This window comes from Labrus mixtus, chromosome 12, assembly GCF_963584025.1.
Source record: "Labrus mixtus chromosome 12, fLabMix1.1, whole genome shotgun sequence".
In the NCBI taxonomy this organism is placed as follows: domain Eukaryota; kingdom Metazoa; phylum Chordata; class Actinopteri; order Labriformes; family Labridae; genus Labrus; species Labrus mixtus.
In genome coordinates this window covers 25,530,207-25,550,671 of record NC_083623.1, presented here as the reverse complement: position 1 = coordinate 25,550,671, position 20,465 = coordinate 25,530,207, and the positions used below count along the sequence as shown (strand labels likewise).

Sequence of the window (20,465 nt, the reverse complement as noted above, 5' to 3'; positions counted from 1 at the left end):
TGTGTTGTAAGACTTATGCAGACCACAAACAAAGGACTGGATGGATTTATTTCACATTGTGTGGGTCAGTAGACACTCAGGTTACCCAAATATATGTTCAAAAACACTAACAGTGGATTTTTCATAATATGTCCCCTTTAAATCAGCGTATGCACATTTAATCAGTACTGTTAGCGCTAGCCTCCTGGCTAACATTAGCTCCCTCTGCCTGGCTCCCTTCAGCCTTTGGAGTCGACTGAAATAAGTTTGTTAACTAGTTCTTGTTGCGGTCAAGTGCCAGAGCCAGCTTCCTCCTTTTCTTCTTCTTTCTTTTCTGGCATGCTAACTCTGTGCAGGTCGTGGCATGGCCCTACTGATTGCGACATATCTAGCAAATTTGGTCATAAGAATGGATCATGGTTTTTTTTTTTTTGGCTAACCTCCTCGGGCCTTCCCCATGTGACTGAGCCCCAGAAAGCTTTCCCCTTTCGTCCTATTTTTTCAACAGATCTGGCTGTGGATGGGGAGGCCACCCTGCTGTGATGTACTGAAGTGGTTGATGCCACAGAGGTGCAGAGGAAACTTTGACCTGCGTAAACCTTGTTCAGACGGTGAGTCACTCACACTTTACACGTCCCACTTGTATTGATCCAGAAATCAAACAGCAGAGAACAAACAGAAGCAGGAGTCAATGGCTAATACTGGAAAAATACCCGTTTGGAAAACTCACCTCATGGGAAGTTAGCTACACCCTTTACTTCACCAGCTGAGACGGACTTTTCTCCAATTTCAAACACTGGTACAGTTGTATTAACATTTATAATGGCAGTACTCTATATCAACAAGCTTCCTAGTATCAAGACATTCAAACGACATACTAAGAAAATCCTTTGAATCAGGATGTTTTCTAAGGATTTCCCCTTGAAGTTGAGACATGATCCTGGTAAAGATGAAGGTTATTCACTGACCATCTCAGTCCTTAGGAGACCTCCTGGGGTGAAAAACTATATGCATCAGAGTGAGTTAATAGGGGGGCCTTTGGCTCAGTGTCGAACATCTCTCAACTGGAAAGTTGGGGGTTTGATCCCCAACTCCTTCAGCCACATGACTGATGTATACTTGGTAAATAAGTTACTCATATGATATGATGATTGTGTATGAATCTGGTTAGTTAATAATGATCACTTTCCATAGCAGTAGATGTGACCTGCGGAGTAAAAGTGCTTTGAGTAGTCACAGAGTGATCACAGATTAAATGCTAAAATTATCCAGCATGGTAAATAAACGCAAGCAGGTAAATTAAACTTTCAGCAAGTGAAGAGTGCTGGCTTCTCTGACAACAATGCAGCAGTCAGTATGCCCTCCTTCTAACTTTAGATTCTGGTCCTGAATGCTCTGGATTTGTTTGGACCAGAGAAGGTAGGAGGGTTTAAGGCAGCCGCACACGGCCGTTTTGGACGCCCCTCAGTTTGTCAGATATGAGAGCAGTTATCAGGTCAACAGGTGTTGCAGCGATGGAAGCGGACAAGAGAAGTGGTTCAGATAGAAGTGATTGTACCCGACCTAAAAAGCCTCTGCATGTTTCTAATAAGCTCCACGAGCAGAAACGTGATCAAACTAGGATCAATATTGGAGATGCTTTTTGGAGAGAGGTTAGAACACAGAAAGGTTTACAGACCCATACAGAGCTGGATAAACACTGAAGATAGTGTCTGAACGCGGCTCTGAGATGTGCTCGGGCAGAGAATCCAAACTCTTGTGAAGTGAACACCTTATAATGGTCCGCTCGCTTATTTGGCTTTGTAAATCTGTAATTTATTGTAAATGGACTTGAGCTTGCAACACTTTTTTAGTCTTCTGACCACGAGAAAAAAGTCCCCCATCCAGCTCTCATTCGTCTGTGTCTGTTTCTCACCTGTTCTGTCTCTCTGCAGGAGCATCAGCTCACCTGCAGCAGACACTTCACACCTCTCTCTCTCTCTCTGTCTTTATTTCACTGCAGGGTTGTTGGCAAAGATGAATGTGTGAAATGTCCGGAGGTGCAGGTGTAATCCATGACTGTGATAATGGCTGAATTCCATTTAGCTGATCCAATGTTTGGGGTGTTGTGTGTGCTGTCACTCTTTGTTAACCAGTCCCTGTGACAGAGTGGGGAAATGTTTGTAACTCTCCTAAACTCTCTTCTGCTTGGGCTGCTCTGACAGATTTTTTTTACGGCTCACACACATGGTGAACACAAAGCGTCTTCTCAACCAGGATTTCACCAAGGTTCTTTTTCACATTACTTTTTTGTTTTTCGCTGAAGAAGGTTTTTTTTTTTTTTCTGAAGTCACGTTTGATCTCGTAAGTTTCTGGGAGAGTTCATGTTTTTGGAAAAGCCTCTGTGAAATGGTTTCTACAAACTGCAGGAGTGTGGTCTCAAGCTCTGGCCAAATCGTCTGGTGTGCATCCAGAGGATTATTGTGATAGAAATCTGATAAAACTATCCTTATGTAAATGGTTAATGGACTTGAGCTTGTATATTTATTTTCTAATCTTCTGACTACTCAAAGTGCTTTTACACTGAATGTCACACCTACACATTCACACACTGATGGTAGAGGCTGCTGAGTAAAGAGTCCATCAGAAGTATATTACTCACTATTATTGTATAATAATAGCATTGACCCACCTTTCCTTAACTTTTAGAGAATTCAAACGGCTCTTATCGTGGCCGCCACTTAAATGCTTCCGGGGTTAAGGTAAAGTGAATAGTGAAAGGAGAGAGGAGGGACAATTCGAACGCACCCGTTGTCGCAGCCTAACTTTCAGTCAACGACAGGCTGAGAGCTGGAGCTGAGGCAGGTTTTAAGCCTCTTGACAAACAGCTACAACGTGCCCACCTGTCAATCATGTCAGCCTCACGCCTTATTTTGAATAACTCTTTCATGAAATCAAAATTAATAAGTTATAATAAATAAAACACACCCCTCTGTACAGTGTGTCCCAATCGATGATGATCCATCAGGGGGGTATCCTATCCTGCTGTCTGTCTCACTACCCTTCTAATCATTAAGATCTAGTTTAAACGCCAAAGACATTGCATGTTTATCTTTTCCTAAACTGTTAACAGGTCACATATTACACAATATACACTTCACCATGTTTCTCTAACTCTAATATGTGTCTCTAGTCTGTCTACAAACCCCTCAACAATGAGAAAAGTTCATCCTCTCCGTCTTTTTCCTGCTCCACTTTTCATAAAATGTGTGCTCAAACAGGCCGTTTGGAGATTTTCCCTTCATGACATCACAAAGGGCAGTAACCCCTCCCCCAGGTGGGTGACACTCCCACAGCTAGGTGTTTGTTCTGCTCTCTGAGTCTGCCTTCTCACTGTAAACAATAGGACATGGAGCGAGAAAGCCAGAGACACCCAAGTCCTTCCAGAGAGGGGGCGTGGTCAGACACAGCTCATTTACATATTTAAAGGTACAGACACAGAAACAGCCTGTTCTGAGCAGAAATAGAGGAGTTTATAGACATGATCAAATACAGGATCAGAGTGGATTTAGAACAAGAAACTTCACACACATGTTTTGGGAGCTCTGAGACTTATTTAAAGTGGTCAAAAAAGAGGATCATAATGAATAATCATTCACTCTTAATTTAGTCTCTCCTGATTGAAATGTAAACCTGATGCTTCTGTCAATCCCTAACACAAATGGGATTGTCTTGGAAAGAGTGTAAAATGTTTTTATTGTTCTTTTCTGAAACTCCAAATCACAGAAATAACAAAACAAGTTATGTTAAAAAAAAGGAAATGAAAAGATACAAAGGAGGAAAGTTAGCGACACTTGGAACCGTAAAGCTGTACAACTGAAAATAAGGAGTTTCCAATCGGATGTGAAACCACCTGATCGTTGCTGGGTTCATGAATAAAATTCAAATGTTTCTGCGACGTGAAGCTCCTCTGAACATTGACTCTTAAGGATCACTTAAAAGGGTTAAATAAAACATACTCTGTCAAAAGCAAAGACTCAAATACTGAAAGAATAAACCTCGTCAGTGAAACATAAAAAGCAGGAACTCAGGAGGGGGGGCGGTCCAGATGCAGCTGCATGTCTGCGCTCTGCAGGCTCGAGTGGACGACGTACAGGACGCCGTCTGTCGTCTCAAAGAAGACGAACATATTCTCTTCTAAAAAATGATTCTCTTCTCAATCCTTCTTACGTCCAACTCACAGAAAAAAAAAACCACACTGGCTGTATAAATAGAAAAACATTTCTACCCAGACTTTCTGAAAACAACAAGCGAGGAGGGATATGTTGAAAATCCTTACACGCTCTGACACTCTGAGGAAGCTCTGGAGGAAAGAGCAGAAGTAAATGAAGGTGATGGGCGACAGCTGCATCATGCATGTCTGAGGAAGCCTCCTTCATTCAACCATATTAAGAGGCGGCCATTTTCCTCTGATGATGCTGTCATTAACAGGCGAGCCTGTTCCTGGTTCCCGAGCTGCAGATGGTTTAAAAAGTAGGAAATCCAACAAATCATTATTTCACCAATGTTTCTGTCATGATCATCGACTGAAAAGACAACGATAGTGAAACTCCTCGGAGACATCAGATCATATTTAGTCACCATGAATGTTGAGAACACTGGTTCAGTCTTTTTTAGTTTGTGACCCCACTTTGACTTCACAAAACTCTGAAGAACCAGGCATCCAAAACACATCAAGCTTTTTACTAAAACGATTCAAATTTAAATCCTGATTTATCCCCACATTTATTTACTGCAGGTATATTATTGTGGCCAGGGCAGAAAGGCCGGGATGTCTCTGTGTTCGATGTGAACAGCCAGGTGAGCTTGTACGCTGGACGCATGACACATGGATGAGAGACAGACCAACATACTGCAAGATGTTTTTAGCATGAGCTAACGTCTTGTAGCTTAATTAAGGCAGAATGCTCCAATACTTTTTGAGTTATTTTTGCCTTTATTGATAGGACAGCTGAAGATGGACAGGACTTGTTGGGTGGAGAGAGCGGGGGGATGACCTGCAGCAAAGGGCAGAGGTCGGACTTGAACCCACGGCCGCTGTGATGGGGAATATAGAATTTATACACGTACGTCGCACGTCATAACAGCTAGGTTATCAGCACTCCGATATTTTTTACTTTGACTAATAATTACACATTTCAGGGGACCCCATTTGAACTCCATGTGACCTCATTTTGGGTCTGGACCACATGGTTGGGATATCGTGGTTTAGACCAAAGGTGATGTAAATGTCTGCTCATGTGTCTTTCTAGTTGTTGGTCAACCACCACCCATGAATATTCAGGCTTTAAGATCAGTGGAAACCAAACACCACTTATCTAAAGACGCTCCAGAGTGTTAAATGTGCACACCTCTTCCAGAGATCACGTCTGTGTGAACTTAAATGTCACACTAAGGTCGACCAGTCCTCAGTTTGATGACCAGTCAGCCAGGCCAGGCTTCGCTCGGCCCACTATTTCCATGATTGGACCCAAACTACAGACTTTCAGCCCGGTTTTATACTTCCAGCGTTGAGTCTTAACTACTCCGTAGTTTCGTTCAGTCGTAAGCACTACGTACTTGTGGGTTGGTTTGTCTGCATAACTCTGCAACACATTTTCTGCTCGTTTGTGTACAGGAAACCATGGCGACTGAAATGTAACGAATGATGTTGGAGTTGGAGCTGATAAATATCAAGCAGCAGATTATTGTAAAGAAGAGGAGAGCAGACATCCTAGAGAGGTTCATGGTTCATGATACAAAGAACATTTCTTTATCTTCTCGTCATTTTCAGACTCGGTATCTCGATGTTGTACATGTGGAGCACACCAGGACAGGAAAATGTCGACCAATTAGCAGCGGGCTTGCGGTCTGGGTAGTTTCGTCGCGTAGTTAATTATTGCAATTCAGGCTACGTACGTATGCTTCTGCCTTAGTTCAGAGCTACAACCATGTAACACTTTAATCATGTCCACTATCAGACAGTAGCACAAAACAGATTCAAATATCCAGATTATTTTAGAGACAGGAGAGTGGATAGAGTCAGAAACTGGATAGAGAGAGAGTGGGGAAGCAGTAAAGGAGCAACAGGCAGCCTTGAACCCGGGCCGCCCGCTCTCGAGGACTTAAGCCTCTGTACAAGGGGCGCGCACACTAACCACTGGGCCACCAAAAATATCGAGATTTCTACTTTCCATCATCTTTCAGTCGATGACCAATTAGAAAGCAGTGAAATGAAAACGATTGATCAGAATCATCACCTTCATTCATCCTGCAGCCTGAAACACATCAGGACAACATCGTCACATCATCCTGAGCAGCAGGTCAGAGATCAACATGTCGCTGAGTGAATCTTGAGAGCGCCACAAACTGAGAGCTCAAGAACGAAGCAATAAAATGTGGGTGACATTTTTTTTTTTTTAACATATTAACGAAAATTGAGAAAAAAACTTCCAAAAGAATGTGTGTGAAGGAAAACAGGAGCTACAGTATAATACACACACAGATTCACTGTGCCGTGCCTGATGCTTCACTTCCTTTGCCCTCTTCATCATCATCATCATCATCATTATTTTGTGCAGGAGAAAATAAAATCTGAAACAGAAGCAACAAATAAAGTAAAACAAGCTTTTTTCTTATTTACACTGAATACAAGGATTTCATTGCATGATCACAGCCCCAGTTCACTCCGCTAATCCTCCATCCCGCCTCTTCCCTAATCATTGCATTTGCAGAGTTCAGACACTGGGGGGGCGTGTCGTAGACTGAGGGTTGTGTTGTAGGGGGGGTTGGTGTTGGAGCTCAGAAAGCTGTACAGATCCTTAAAAGAAGTCCAGGCTGGGAGGGCTCCAGAGTTTGTGTAACAGCGCTGATTCAGCCAGTCCAGTCCCAGCCTGCAGGCCTACACGGAGCAGGAGGAGAGAGAGGGTAGAGGAGGAGGAGGAGGAGGAGGAGGGGGGGGGGGTTTAGAGGTTGTCCCCGGGCTGGTACTGAGGCTCGGTGGCTGTGAAGTAGTCCTCCAAGAAGGCCTGCAGGTACTCGAAGGTGGGCCGCTCCTCTGCGTCCTTCTTCCAGCACTGCAGCATCAGCTCGTGCAGAGAGATGGGGCAGTCCTGTGGACACGGCATCCTGTAGCCCCGCTCCACCTGCTCCAGGACCTCGCGGTTGTTCATGCCTGAAGATGAAACACACACACACACACACACACACACACACACACACACACACACACACACACACACACACACACACACACACACACACACACACACACACACACACACACACACACACACAAACACACACACAGGGTTAAAAAAAGATCCCTACAGCCTTGTTCACACTTGCACAAAACTCCTGAAGTTTTCGAGGTTTGCTACATGTGTGAATGCAAACAGTCACATTCTTTCACTCTGACTTTATCCTGCCATGAGAATGAATCGTGAGCCAATGGGAGGGGGTAGTGACGTATAGATGTGACTGCTGCACAGTGCATAGACTGTCTGCACGCAACCCCTATGTTCTCAGTGCATGTATTTAAACTGCTGCTTCATGTTTCCTGTTCTCCAGGATGTTCTTCTCCACTCTTTAGTTCAGATTGTGATTCTGTTGAAATACATGTAGCATTGATAGAAAGACAAATATTATTTTTATAGCATAGTCTAGCACAGTGGTTCTCAAACTTTTTAGACTGCGTACTACCTCTGAAAATATTTGGCTCTCCAAGTACCACCATTATGGTAGACGTTAAAATACACTGTAGGCCTATTTCTACACACATTAGAAAGGGAGCGGGGGAGAGAGAGAGCGCGCGTGAGAGTGCAGGCGTGCGCTCTGCAGGCTCGGTGCAAACAGAGCCGCTGTATTATAAGTCTCTGCGTTCAACATAGCAAAACTGCCTTTTTAAAAAAAATCCCTCTCGACTCCTACGGAGTGTTAAGACATCAAAAGAGAGCAGAATCACATCAGCTTCAGAGCTTCAGAGAGAGAGAGATAGAGGGAGGGGGAGCGATAAGGTCCGCTGTCCGTACATGCATCAAAACTGAAGCTTCTTCTGGCTCCGTTTTAAAAATATAAATGTACAGCTGCTTGCTGCCGATAGTGTGCTGAACTCTAATAAATAACAGAATATCTGTTAATGTAGGTCTACAACTGCTTGCTGTTGTTTCAGTACTGAACTATAACGGAATATCGAGTGGAACTTTTCAAAACGCGAGGCATACTCCTGTTGTTTATGTCTGTGCATAAATTGAGCAGATTAAAGTTGTTTGTTGCAAAAACTAGATTAATTTAGAGGGGAAAACACATTTGATATTAATACAACCCAATAGATACAAGACAGATAAGATAAGAGTATGACCAAAATAAAAAAATTGAGATTTCTTTGCGTACCACCACAGGGAGCCCACGTACCACCGGTGGTACGCGTACCATAGTTTGAGAACCACTGTTCTAGAGGACTCTGTTGCTGCGTCCTCCACTTCTGCATCGTTCTTTTTACGTCACGTCTTGCCTCATGACACGCCCTGCCCCCATCACCCGCTGTGAGGTGCTTGTGTAACAACCAAGTGAGGAGGACTGCTGTCATTTAGGGCGCATTCAAACTCGGCAAAGTTGTCCCGTAATGTGCTTGAGCACGGATCTGAGCACTCACACTAGCCAAACAAACTGGACCTTAGGGGTGAAGCGTGCTTAGACACGGTGCGGATTGCCTAGTGTGAGTGCGCCCTTAACGACCAAATCATCCAGACATACAGCTTTTATAACAGTTTAATAATAGTGATGTGAACGTAGGTCTGAGGTCAGAAGTGCAGCAGACACTGAGCTGTGGTTTAAACTCTACATCCATTAATGCCGACACGTAGTATACATCATATGTGCAGCTCCTCAGGGTGCCTTTGAGAAATCAGAGCTGATTTCTCAAAGGCACCTTTAAACACCCAAAATCTAAACTGAGTCCAAACTGAATTGCTAAATAAATGTTTTAAAAATCATTATTTGAAACACTAATTTAACTTAAAGTAAAAATACGTCTCCTACTGACCGATGTCGGGGACACAGATCTGTCCTCAGAGAGCTGCTAGCACACATCTGTTAGCATAACACTTCTCCCTGAGCTGCCTGTGTGCTAACCTCCCTCACCTTCTCCCTGAAGCCCGGCCAGCCCACCAGCTCCATCTGGACAAACATGTGTTCCCCCCTCCCCGCGTGGAGCTGCACACTCTGAGTGCACCCTGTGCCCCCGCCACGCTTTCTCTTCCACTTTCTGTCTGAAACTCAAGCTGTCCCACGAGGCGAGGGCTGCTAATTAAGGGTTATCTCACATTCTGGCAAGGAGAGAAGGTTACTCAAGCGTTTAAGAACCTTTTAGTCCCACAGACAGCGGGAGGGAGGGGCCGCCTGTTGTCATGGAGAGAGCTGTGTGTGTGCTTTGGAGACATGCAGGAGAGGTTTTTTTTCTTCTCTTTCTTATCAGGCCACTTTATCGACTTTCTCCCGAGCAGGCTCAAGGTGAACGGTGTCTCAGCTGTCACTTTAACCCTTTCTGCTTCCTCACCTGGGTAAGGCACCCGACCCTTGGTGACCAGCTCCGTCAGCAGGATGCCAAACGACCACACGTCCGACTTGATGGTGAACTTCCCGTACAGCGCGGCCTCCGGGGCCGTCCACTTGATGGGGAACTTTGCACCTTGAGGAGAGCAGAGGTGACATGAGCGTTTAATGGAGCGCACAGCGAGTGAAGCCTTCTGACAAAACACAGCTCAAAACTCAAAGACCACCTGCTGGATTTGTTCTGGAGCCTGACGACAACAGAGTAGCTTCATCAATATCCAGAGATTGTTTAGTACTTTGTCTGATATGAAGACAGTAGATGAAGGCTCAGGCCCACTTTAAAGAATATAGTGGAGTTTAAAGTTTTAAATCTAGCTACTGACACCAAATAAAAAGCTCCGGCTTAAATGTTAGACTTTAAAATAAATGTTTCACATGTGGCCCTAATCCCTCTCCTTAAGAAAATCCTCACAAGTCTGCAGATTTCTTCAATCAGCTGACTGACAAACAGTTCGCCCTCCTTTGAACGAGCTCCCACAGCGTCTGTGTGGACTGAGTGATGATAAAAGGACGGACACGTCAGTGAAAAAAAAAATCCTCCTCTCTTTAAAGAAAAACAGCTAATGCAGACAGATAAGCAGGCAACAAACACGGAGGGTTCAAAATAAGTTTGCGTTCAACATTCCTCCTGAACTCTGTGCCTCTGTGCAGCTTCACTTTGTGCTCACGTTTAGCAAACATCTGGAGGTCAAAGCTAACTCATTTTCTTGTGGGCGTGTTGCACATTCTCGCAGCCCTCTGAGAGAGTTTCCCTCCATGACATGATGCAGTCATGCAGAGTGTGTGAGGGAGCATTAAGTATGAACATATATACTGTATAACATCATGTGAAGCCCCACCTTGCCGAGCCGTGTACTCGTTGTCCTCGATCAGCCTGGCCAGGCCGAAGTCAGCGATCTTACACACCAGGTTGTCTCCCACCAGGATGTTGGCTGAGCGGAGGTCTCTGTGGATGTAGTTCATCCTCTCGATGTAGGCCATGCCCGCTGCAACCTGGAGGGCAGAGCGGTCGCTTTAGCTGCAGCAACACTCACACGCAAACATCAACAGGGATTTTGTGCAAAATATGACTTATCTGTTGTTCTTAAGGAGACCAGAGCTTTTTTTTAACTGAAGTACATTTCAAGAGAACTTCTGCACACATGCTCATATCTTTCTGATGAAGGTGTACCTGTGCAGCCATGTCGACCAGGTTCGGCAGCTTCAACCCTCGTCCTTCTCCGTCCTTCAAGAAGTCCAGCAGGCTTCCTGCAGCACACACAAACACAAACAGTGTGACGTCAGGCCGTGAACACAAACAGACACTCAGTGAATCACCGCTGCACTCTCCTCTCCGCCTCGTGCAGGAACACAGAAATAACAACAACAATGTGTGACTGAGTGTTTGTGAGACATGAGGTTTGTAATGTGCATGTTCCATTCTACTTTTATAATCACTAACAATGATGGTTTGAGGATAACTAAAGGCCTGGAGGACTTGATGATCACATTAAATACAATCATCACAACGCCTCTTTAAAAACACATTCCTCTCCCCCCGACATGACGGGCTGACCGACGTGTAGCAGACACAGCGATGAACATCAAGGTTTCCATTCTTGTGTTGTGTGGTGACTCACTGCTCATTGTTGTGGCTTTCTGAGTTCCACTCTTTTCATGGATCGTGTTAAAAGCCTCAAACACTGAAGGCTTCCCACAGGACACCACAACAGTTACTCTTATGATGAATGGAATATAAAACAAACCCCGCTTGTGAGATGATTAAAAACATCAAGAAAATCTGCAGGCATGCTCATGCCAAGTGTTCAAACACACAGCAGCATATGAAGAGCACAGGTACTATGCAAATGTTAAAACAGAGGAAAAATCCCATTTGATGAAAGAGGGCTGATTTGAAAAGTAATTCCTGCACGCTGCCTTTGGAACGCCTCGAACAGTTTGAGTGAAGTGCAGTGAATACAAAGTCCTTTCTTTCATCTTTTCCATAACGTTTCAGTAAAGAAATCCTTTTGTAACATTCATTTTGCCCCGATTGTATTAAACATTTAAGTGTTTATGCTCCTTCCCTCCCCTTCTTTGTTTCCCTCCTCTCTCATCCTCATCCTATGCTATGTGGATGTAGTCGGCCCAGGTTTGAATCCGACCTGTTTCTCCTTTCCTGCATTTCAATCCCCACTCTATCTCTCTCTCTCTTCCCAATAAATAAATAAATAAAATAAGGTAATTAAAGAAATGTGTGACTTTTTGATCCAGCAGCATGAAACCAAAAACAAACAACAAACTGCAGTTTGACCACACCTCCTCCATACTGAAGCCTCCGCTCTCCTCCAGAGACACACCTCCAACCCCCCTCCCCTTGTGTTCGCACGAAGGAGTCAAGCGCAAGCGGCAGACAAAATTGTCCTTTGCTCGAGCTGCAATTGTCTGTTCCTGCACTGTTGTGTTAGCATGCTAATGTTAGCGCTCTTTAGTTAGCTCTTAGCTTCACATTTCATGTAAATTGACACAGAATGACTGTGATCTAAAAACGCTAACGTGACATCCAAATAATCAGTGAGTATGTTCTTCTTCTTCTCTCTAGTTCTTGACTAAAACAGTTTTTATACACAAGGGGAGGAGCCGGCCGTCCCGTCCATGTAAACACAGCTCTGACAACAACACAGCTGCTCTAGCCTGCCTACTCTTTGCTGCTCTCTCTGCAGGACCCAAATATAAATAATAACAAATAAAGAACTATGTCTTGAGTAAGTGGTGCTGACTGAAATGTTACTAAGTGCTGGAGCTGCAGAGACTTCATGTGAGGGAAACAGTCAGTGAGAGTGGTGAACTGACATCATTAAAGACTTTATGAACTCCTGTTGTTTCATTAGTTTCTGCCTGTGCTGTTACATGACTCACTCTCTGATTGTTCTTTTGGCTTCTCTCCCTCATGAGACCTGTTTTCTCTCCTCTCCTCTCGTCTCTTCTGTTCCAGTGTGTGACCACTGCTCTGCGTCTCTCACAGCAGGTTTCATTCTGTGTCCCAGTTTAATTCCCTCATGGTTAATATCAGGTATGGTGCATTATCTGTGCCATCTGTGCACATATCACGCACTGTGCCACACTGAGGGAGAGCAGACTGGTTGTTGTTTCACATGAGCAGGGTAATGCAGATTATAGGTTTTCTACTTTAAGAGTTTGTGTTCTGCTCTCAAAGCTATGGATCTTATTGGTTCATTTAAATAGTTACAGAAAGCTCAGCACAACTTGATCTATACACAAGGTGAGACGAAGGCAGGCTGATTTAGATATTGTCCATAGACCTGTACAAACAAGCTGTTTTCACATCTGCACTACTGAAAATATATCACAGGATATAAATGCATCATGTCCTGCCTCCTGAGACCCCTCCTCCTCATTTTTGATTATAATAAACTCAGGAAGATTTCAGAGTCCATCTAAACATTTTCTAAAAATTAAGAGTGCATGTGTGAAAGCAGCATAAAGGTCACATATAGTCTCCTCCTCTTCAACCAGTTTAAATAAATCTCAGAGCTCCTCAAAACATATGTGTGAAGTTTCTTGTTCTAAATCCACTCTGATCCTGTATTTGATCATGTCTATAAACCCCTCTATTTCAGCCCTGTTCAGAACAGACTGTTTCTGTGTCTGTACCTTTAAATATGTAAATGAGCTGTGTCTGACCACGCCCCCTCTCTGGAAGGGCTTGGGTGTCTCTGGCTTTCTCTCTCTGTGTCCTATTGTTTACGGTGAGAAGGCAGACTCAGAGGGCAGAACAAACACCTAGCTGTGGGAGTGTCACCCACCTGGGGGAGGGGCTACTGCCCTTTGTGATGTCATGAAGGGAAAATCTCCAAACGGCCTGTTTGAACACACATTTTCTGAAAAGTGGAGCAGGGAGAAGACGGAGAGGATGGACTTTTCTCAACATTGGAGGAACATGTTTGAAATACTTCAGGACTGGAGTGTCAGGAGTTAATGTGTGATGGTGGGCTTAAGTTAGCGATTATATATATATATATATCTGTATATATATATATATCTATATATATATATATCTATATATGAAGATGTTTGTGTTACCTTTGCCCATGTACTCTGTGACAATGTAAATGGGCTCCTCAGACACCACGGCGTAGAGCTGCACCAGCTTGTCATGGCGGAGTTTCTTCATGATCTGAGCCTCCTCCAGGAAGGACTCGGGGGACATGGTGCCAGGCTTCAGAGTCTTCACCGCCACCTTAGTGGTGCCGTTCCACGTTCCTGACACACACACACACACGCTGACATCAGTACAGGCAGGAAGACCGGTTCATATTCAAATGAAAACTCTGCTGTCTGACCGGAGGAGATGATCGGCAGCTCCCAGTCAGAAAACAGGGTAAAAGTGTCACTTTGAAAACACACCAGGGTAAACATGCAGCACAGAATGAGATCAGGAGACGATGAGAATAAGCTCGACCGTGATTCTCATGCTCTGAGGTACGCCGGAGGATAATTAAATGGGTACAAGATTTAGAGTGGACCCTCGATTTGAAATGGCTTTTTAAAATCCAGGAGAGGGATCCTGCTGAGCTTTGAGAGCCACAATGCTCCAACACAGGAGCAGATAATCCTTTGTAGGATGATTAACAAAAAGCAAGCATGTAAGCTCCTCACTGGATTCATGCCATTAACTGCCACACGGACGACGTGAAACCACCTCCAGCTACCGCGTCAGAGCACGCATAAAACGATATGGATCGCTGTAATCACGCCGATAAAGACGGACTCCGTTCATCTCGTTCTGTGACAGGACTGGATGCAGGAGTATTAGTGGGGAGCCAAAGGGCAGACAGAGCTAACGTCAGCTAACATTTGTTGTACATTATGTTTTCTGGGTCTGGAGGTTTAATGTTGAAGGGTAAGCTCATAAATCAGAGTCCGCTCAGCGTCTTTAGTGATGCAGCTGTGTCGGGGAGCGAGCAGATGACGGTCACCCGCTGAGGCCTGAGGTAACGGGATCCCAGAGGATGGGTGTCATCTGGAGGGGGAAATCCCTCTCCTAAGTGTGTGTCCAGCTGGGATGTGAGAACCACACACACGCACACGCACGTGCACGCGCACGCACACGCACACACGCACACACACACACACACACACACACACACACACACACACACACACACACACACACACACACACACACACACACACACGCCCACGCATACGCACACACACGCTTTGTGTTTGGCACTTAGTCCAACATGGCCGATGCAGAAATAAGGATGTGTGATCATTAAAAAATAAAATAAAAACAGAAACTTTTGGTAGATGGAAGAGGACGGATGTTTTTAAGGTTGTTCTTATTTATTTTGTAACACTGGGTGGATAATAAGACTTTAAACACACAGGGATTGTTATACATTACTGTATTTTAGGGGGGGAAATAAACCTGGGATACTTGTAAATATAATATAAAAAACATTTTGTTAACAATGATCCAGGTACTCATGATGGTTTGAGAAGGACTTTAATTCATAGGTCTGACTCTGAACCACAGCCTTGGGTTGGCTTTCCATCAGTTAGTCCCCTGAACTATTGTCTTCCAGGTAATGGATCTTATACCACATGACATGTATTTATTTGTTGTTGTTGTTGTTGTTGTTGTTGTTGTTGTGTCTTTACTAATGAACACATGTTAATGGGTTACATTTAATTCTTTGATGTCAAAGAACATCTGGCAAAGGGACTGCAGATGAAAATTTGCTTTTCGGCCAATTCGGGTGCATTAACATCCGTCTGAATGTTGATTAATGTACACTGTCCCTTTTCAAATAATAATTAAATAATAAATAAATTACCCCAAACAGGTTTTTGGTCGTGTACTAGCAGACTCGACACGTCAGGCCAATCTTACTCCGGCTACTGTGTTGTCAAAACTGCTTGTCCAGCATCTCCTACCCGCAGCACGAGACAGCCTTTATGGTGTTACTTACCTTTTAAATAACTGTGCTTTATTTGTTCAGCTTTGTTTATTGTTGTCTAGTTGAAGGCATACTTAGGATTATTTAGGTTCATATTGTAGGAGTGGCTTTGGGTTGTGAGTGTGTGTGTGTCAGGGTCAGGATGAACTTTTATGTGTGATTCACTTTATTTTATTTTTGTTCTGAATATTTGTTTGTATTCTGTTTGATTATGTTGCAGACCTCAGGAAGAGTAGCTGCAGCCATGTGTCGATGCTAATGAAGAATAAACAACATAACTCTTTGAACGACGTCGTCCCTGTAAAAAGTGTCATGATGTAATGATTCAGAACATTTCAGATGCTAACGGGCCAGATAACAGTTTGCTTGTAGCTTAACTCAAACGGTTGGCTGATCTTTATTCAACGTAAACTCAGAGTAACTTTGGCAGGTTTTGATTTTGATGTTTCTTAGAGCAGTGGTACTAAACTGGTGGGTCGGGGGCCCAAAAGTGGGTCTTGGAGACGTTTTCAGTGAGTCGTGAAGGTGTTCATAGGACTTGTATCAAAAAGTCTATGAAGAGCCTTCTAAAGTAAAGCCCGACCGATAAATCGGCCAGCCGATAATATCGGCCGATATCGAGTGACTACTGGTGTCGGCTAATTTTATCACAGCGCTGATTTTACTAGATTTATTCACCAGTCAAATAGCATTTAATTTGAGTTTCTTTGTGTTCCACTAGCAGTTCTCTGTCACCAGCAGAGGGCGCTATATGGATTACAAGAAGCATTATCAAGTGGTGATGCACTTACACGCACAGATACTTTCCAGTCGAGTGACCATCTCATTTAATATATTTTCCTCAAGAGTTTGATAACTGCATTTGATTGATCAACATAAAATAAGTATGTATATATCTAAATTGATATCTTTCTCTACAGATCAAGATATCAACCGATAAATCGGTATCGGGTTTTTCTCTTCCTAATATCGATATCTGCCCCAGAAGTCCCATATCGGTCGGGCCCTAGTTTTAACATGTTTGTTTTGTTCCGTGTCTTTGTTCTGTCACATGTTTTGAATCGGCTTAGATTCAAACTGTATAATTTTTCATTAAATGATTCTGATTGGTTGAAAAATATCAGAAATTTACATTTTGAATTTTTCATGAAGGAGATGGGTTCTAAGGTCAGACACGTTGAGAACCACTGCCTTAGGCAATAAAACCAAACCAGTTTGATCTTATTGTTTGTTCTGGTTTATGTATTGAGTGCGTTTAAGTTAAAATAATCACTTTAATCTTTACCCTTTATGTTTTATTTTAGTTTCATGGATCCCAAAAACCCTAAAATCCTGGAGTAATGTTTGAAGGATAAAACTGATTTTTTTTAAATCTTTGAATAGCACACGAGGGTGGCCATGTTGAGCATCAAAAATGTATTTTTTTTGGGGGGGGGGGGGGGGGGGGGTTCTCTTACCGTAAAACACATCAGCAAAACATCCCGTCCCCAACTTTACTTCCATCACAAGTGCGTCTCTGCTGATCTCCCAGGCATCATGACTCAAGCCCACAGTGTCGGGGATGTAGTTCACACACACGCCCGTTAAATTAAAGCACAAACCATCCGCACTCTCTACAGGAGGAGGAGGGGGGATGGGGAGGGGGGAGGGGGAGGAATAGGCACACAGGGTTGATTATCGGCGAGAGGAACATGCATTGAGGTCACATGGAGGCAGCCATCTTGACACTGAGCGAGCAGAGTCTCCTGACACGCTGGATGTTTAACACATGTTGATTTTTGGAGGGAGGGGGTCAGAAGACAGAATTATTTCTCTGGCACGGAGATTATCAGAATTTCCTGCCCTATTTTCTCATTTGATCCCTCCCCCCCCCCACCCGGCCGGATTAATTGCTCATGACTGTAAGTCCGGTGTCTCTGCTGGCTCAGCGTGGTCACCTCCATGTAGCCTCCTCTACCACAGGTGTCTGGATCCATACCCATCCAGACCTCCCCAAACTGCCCGTTCCCAAGGCGCTTGATGAGCTGCAGAGACTCCCGCGGGATCTCCCACACGTCTTTGGTTTTGACGGACAGGTCGGCGAGGCGGGGCATCCCTTTGTGGCAGGGAACCACCAAGCGACAGCAAAGCCCGGCGGCTCGGTCTGCACAGGGCGCGGCACAGCGATGCACAGGTGAAAGCAAAGGGAGAGATTCGAAAAGAGTTAGCGGAGCTCTCTGCAGACAAGTGGAAGACTCAAAGCAACAAGTCAACTCTGGAGACAAAGACAACAAAGAGCAGAGTTATTATAAAAGCTGAAAATCCTTTCCAGGTCAGGTGATGCAGCAGCAATCAGTCTAATGTGCTCTCTATGATTCACACTGATCATCAAATCAACCAGAGTGCTGCAAACTCCGACACATCTGAACACAAATTAAAACGCCACCCAGAGTTCTCATAGAGGAGATATTGAGGGTGACGAGCTCTAACGGGCTGAACCATTGAAGGGGGGGGACTTCAAGTCCTTTTAAAATGTTTGAATCATTCTTTGTTTTTGCAGAAGGACCAGCTTTCTTTTGTTTTAGAGCATACATGGTTTTAGTTTGAATCCCTGGCTGGCTTTTGTGTGAAAGGGCAGAAACTGTGGGACTGACGTCTTCTATTAATGTTTACTCCAATTAAATGAAAAGTGTTTCCATTCATGTGTACTGATCAACCAGCTGCAGTGGGCAGCAGGGACACTGAGGACACTGCATACTGTGTTTGACAGTAGTTTGTAGTATGTCTGACAGTCGGTGGTTATTTTACAGGAAGTTAACAACAGCCCAGCTGACATCAAACGCTGCTACAGCGTAGCCTCCACTTACAGAGGACGTTACTGTCCCGTTATTTTGAGCTCTGACCTGGCGCTTTGCATTGTGGGAAACAGTACACAGGGAGGACTGGTCTGATGCATACTGTAGATTATACGCTCTCTCTCCACTTTTAATTTCTACTTTGACTACTAACATTTAAGTATCATATATTAAAGTATTCATATTTTAATGAAATCTGATTGGCCACTCCAGGTGCCACCCTAAAAGTTCTAAACTGTGATTGGCTATTCTCGTCAGAGGTTGGACTTGAGTAAAACGACTATATGGGCTTTTTTCGCAAAGGGTTAGGGTTAGGGTTAGGGCGCTTTTAGTATCTATTTTTTGTTCCTATTTTAAATAGTAAATAAATACTTTTCACATCTATTTCATGACATAGGTGCATAGCAACATATGCACACTGTCTTACGTTCAAATAACTAACTGGCCACCCCTTCATAAGTAGGGGCCCCAGTTGGGCGCCCCCCAGTCAATAAAGTCTGGACACTCCCCTGCAATTTGATCTTGAAGGATTTAAAGTGTGGCTCCATCTTTCTGAATGACAGTAAAGTGTCTCACGTTGCTACAAAATCTGCAGTGCAGGTCGAAGAAAAACAACTCGTCGTCGGCCATTTAAGGTCAACACGGCTCGTTTTGACTAATTGCATCTATAACTCGCCTTTTAACGATAATGACTCGTAATTTATGTAAAGTGATACCTTTCAGGCGGTCACTCCTCGGGGTAATGTACATGAACTGTTGTGGTCAAACATAAAGATGGAGCTCGGGGACTTCCTGCACCATGAGAAGCATTAACAGCCTTGTTTAGGCAGCAGAGTGGTCCTCCAGCTGCTTCCTCTTCGATCCTCTCGATTGGCTGTTTTCTCTTTAACCGGTGACCTCCTGTCATCTGTGTCATCAAACATCTCTCGCTTTTACTCTGGAGGAAGCGCTCATGTTTGCTCTTCATTGATTCGGGCAGTGGATTTGGGCAGAGTTTCCGTTGGTACTTCCATGTTGATGTCTAGTAACACCCCCCCCCCCCCCCTTAATACTCCCAGGACAGTGACCCCCCTCCTCGCTCGCTGCCAGTGATAAGACTGGGGTTGTTTGCACGGGGGCAGTAAAGATGAGATAACGGCCTGCGTCTGACCCGTGAGACTGTTCTACCTGCACTGTGACCATCAAAGCCCATCTGTGCCGCCCGCCTGCTGCCTCACCTGCTGCACTCATGAATCGATGCAGCTCCATGTTCACTCTGCTGGCCGTCATAAAACCTGTCGATATGTGGACGGTCTCCACACAACATGCATCAAAACAGTGGAGGTTTCCTAGAAAGGCACGGCAGCTTCAACTGATGAATGTTCTGCTTTGATCAGAGTTCAGTACATTTTGTTTTACATTTACTCAGGGTTCCTTTCAGGGCTGTTTTCAATCATGCATGCATTCAATTTGCACGTTTCAAATAATATTTCACGTTTTAAATTTTTTTTGTTATGCTTTTATTTTGAATGGTTGTACTTTATTAAACTCAGGCGACTGTATTTCCTGTTTCGGCACAAACCTGCTTTTAATTTAGAGTATGATAATGTTGTTCTGGTTGATGAAAGGTTACAATGTTCCTTTAAAGGAGCAATATATAACTCTGACACCTAGTGTTTAAAACAGGTACTGCAGTCCAAATTCTAAACATTGCAGAGAGCTGTCTCTCCCCCCACCCCCTCCTCTATGGAGTCGTTGCTCACGCAGGTCACCATGTGGTGGACTCTGAAGCTTCAGTGTTTATCCAGCTCTGCATGGGTCTGTAAACCTTTCTGTGTTCTAACCTCTCTCCATTTTTCAAAAGCATCTCCAATATTGATCCTAGTTTGATCACGTTTCTGCTCGTGGAGCTTATTAGAAACATGCAGAGGCTTTTTAGGTCGGGTACAATCACTTCTATCTGAACCACTTCTCTTGCCCTCTTCCATCACTGCAACACCTGTTGACCTGATAACTGCTCTTATATCTGACAAACCGAGGGGCGTCCAAAACGGCCGTGTGGGGGTGACTTTAAACC

The 20,465-nt window shown here is 44.1% G+C and overlaps 1 protein-coding gene across 2 annotated transcripts in view; it reads right to left on the bottom strand.

Moving 5' to 3' along the window:
- Positions 1–3,695: 3,695 nt before the first annotated feature.
- Positions 3,696–20,465, bottom strand: part of fynb (FYN proto-oncogene, Src family tyrosine kinase b) — a 79,969-nt gene continuing 63,199 nt past the window's right edge. Inside the window, exons 8-13 of one of the 2 annotated variants that reach the window (XM_061051344.1) lie at positions 17,554–17,718; positions 13,693–13,872; positions 10,781–10,857; positions 10,449–10,602; positions 9,554–9,685; positions 3,696–7,171 (exon numbers count right to left, since the gene is read on the bottom strand). In XM_061051344.1, the coding sequence (XP_060907327.1) occupies positions 6,963–7,171; positions 9,554–9,685; positions 10,449–10,602; positions 10,781–10,857; positions 13,693–13,872; positions 17,554–17,718 (917 nt within the window). In that variant the 3' untranslated portion in view covers positions 3,696–6,962. Of the gene's footprint in view, positions 7,172–9,553; positions 9,686–10,448; positions 10,603–10,780; positions 10,858–13,692; positions 13,873–17,032; positions 17,189–17,553; positions 17,719–20,465 lie in introns of both variants that reach the window. The other variant, XM_061051345.1, reaches the window with a different exon arrangement.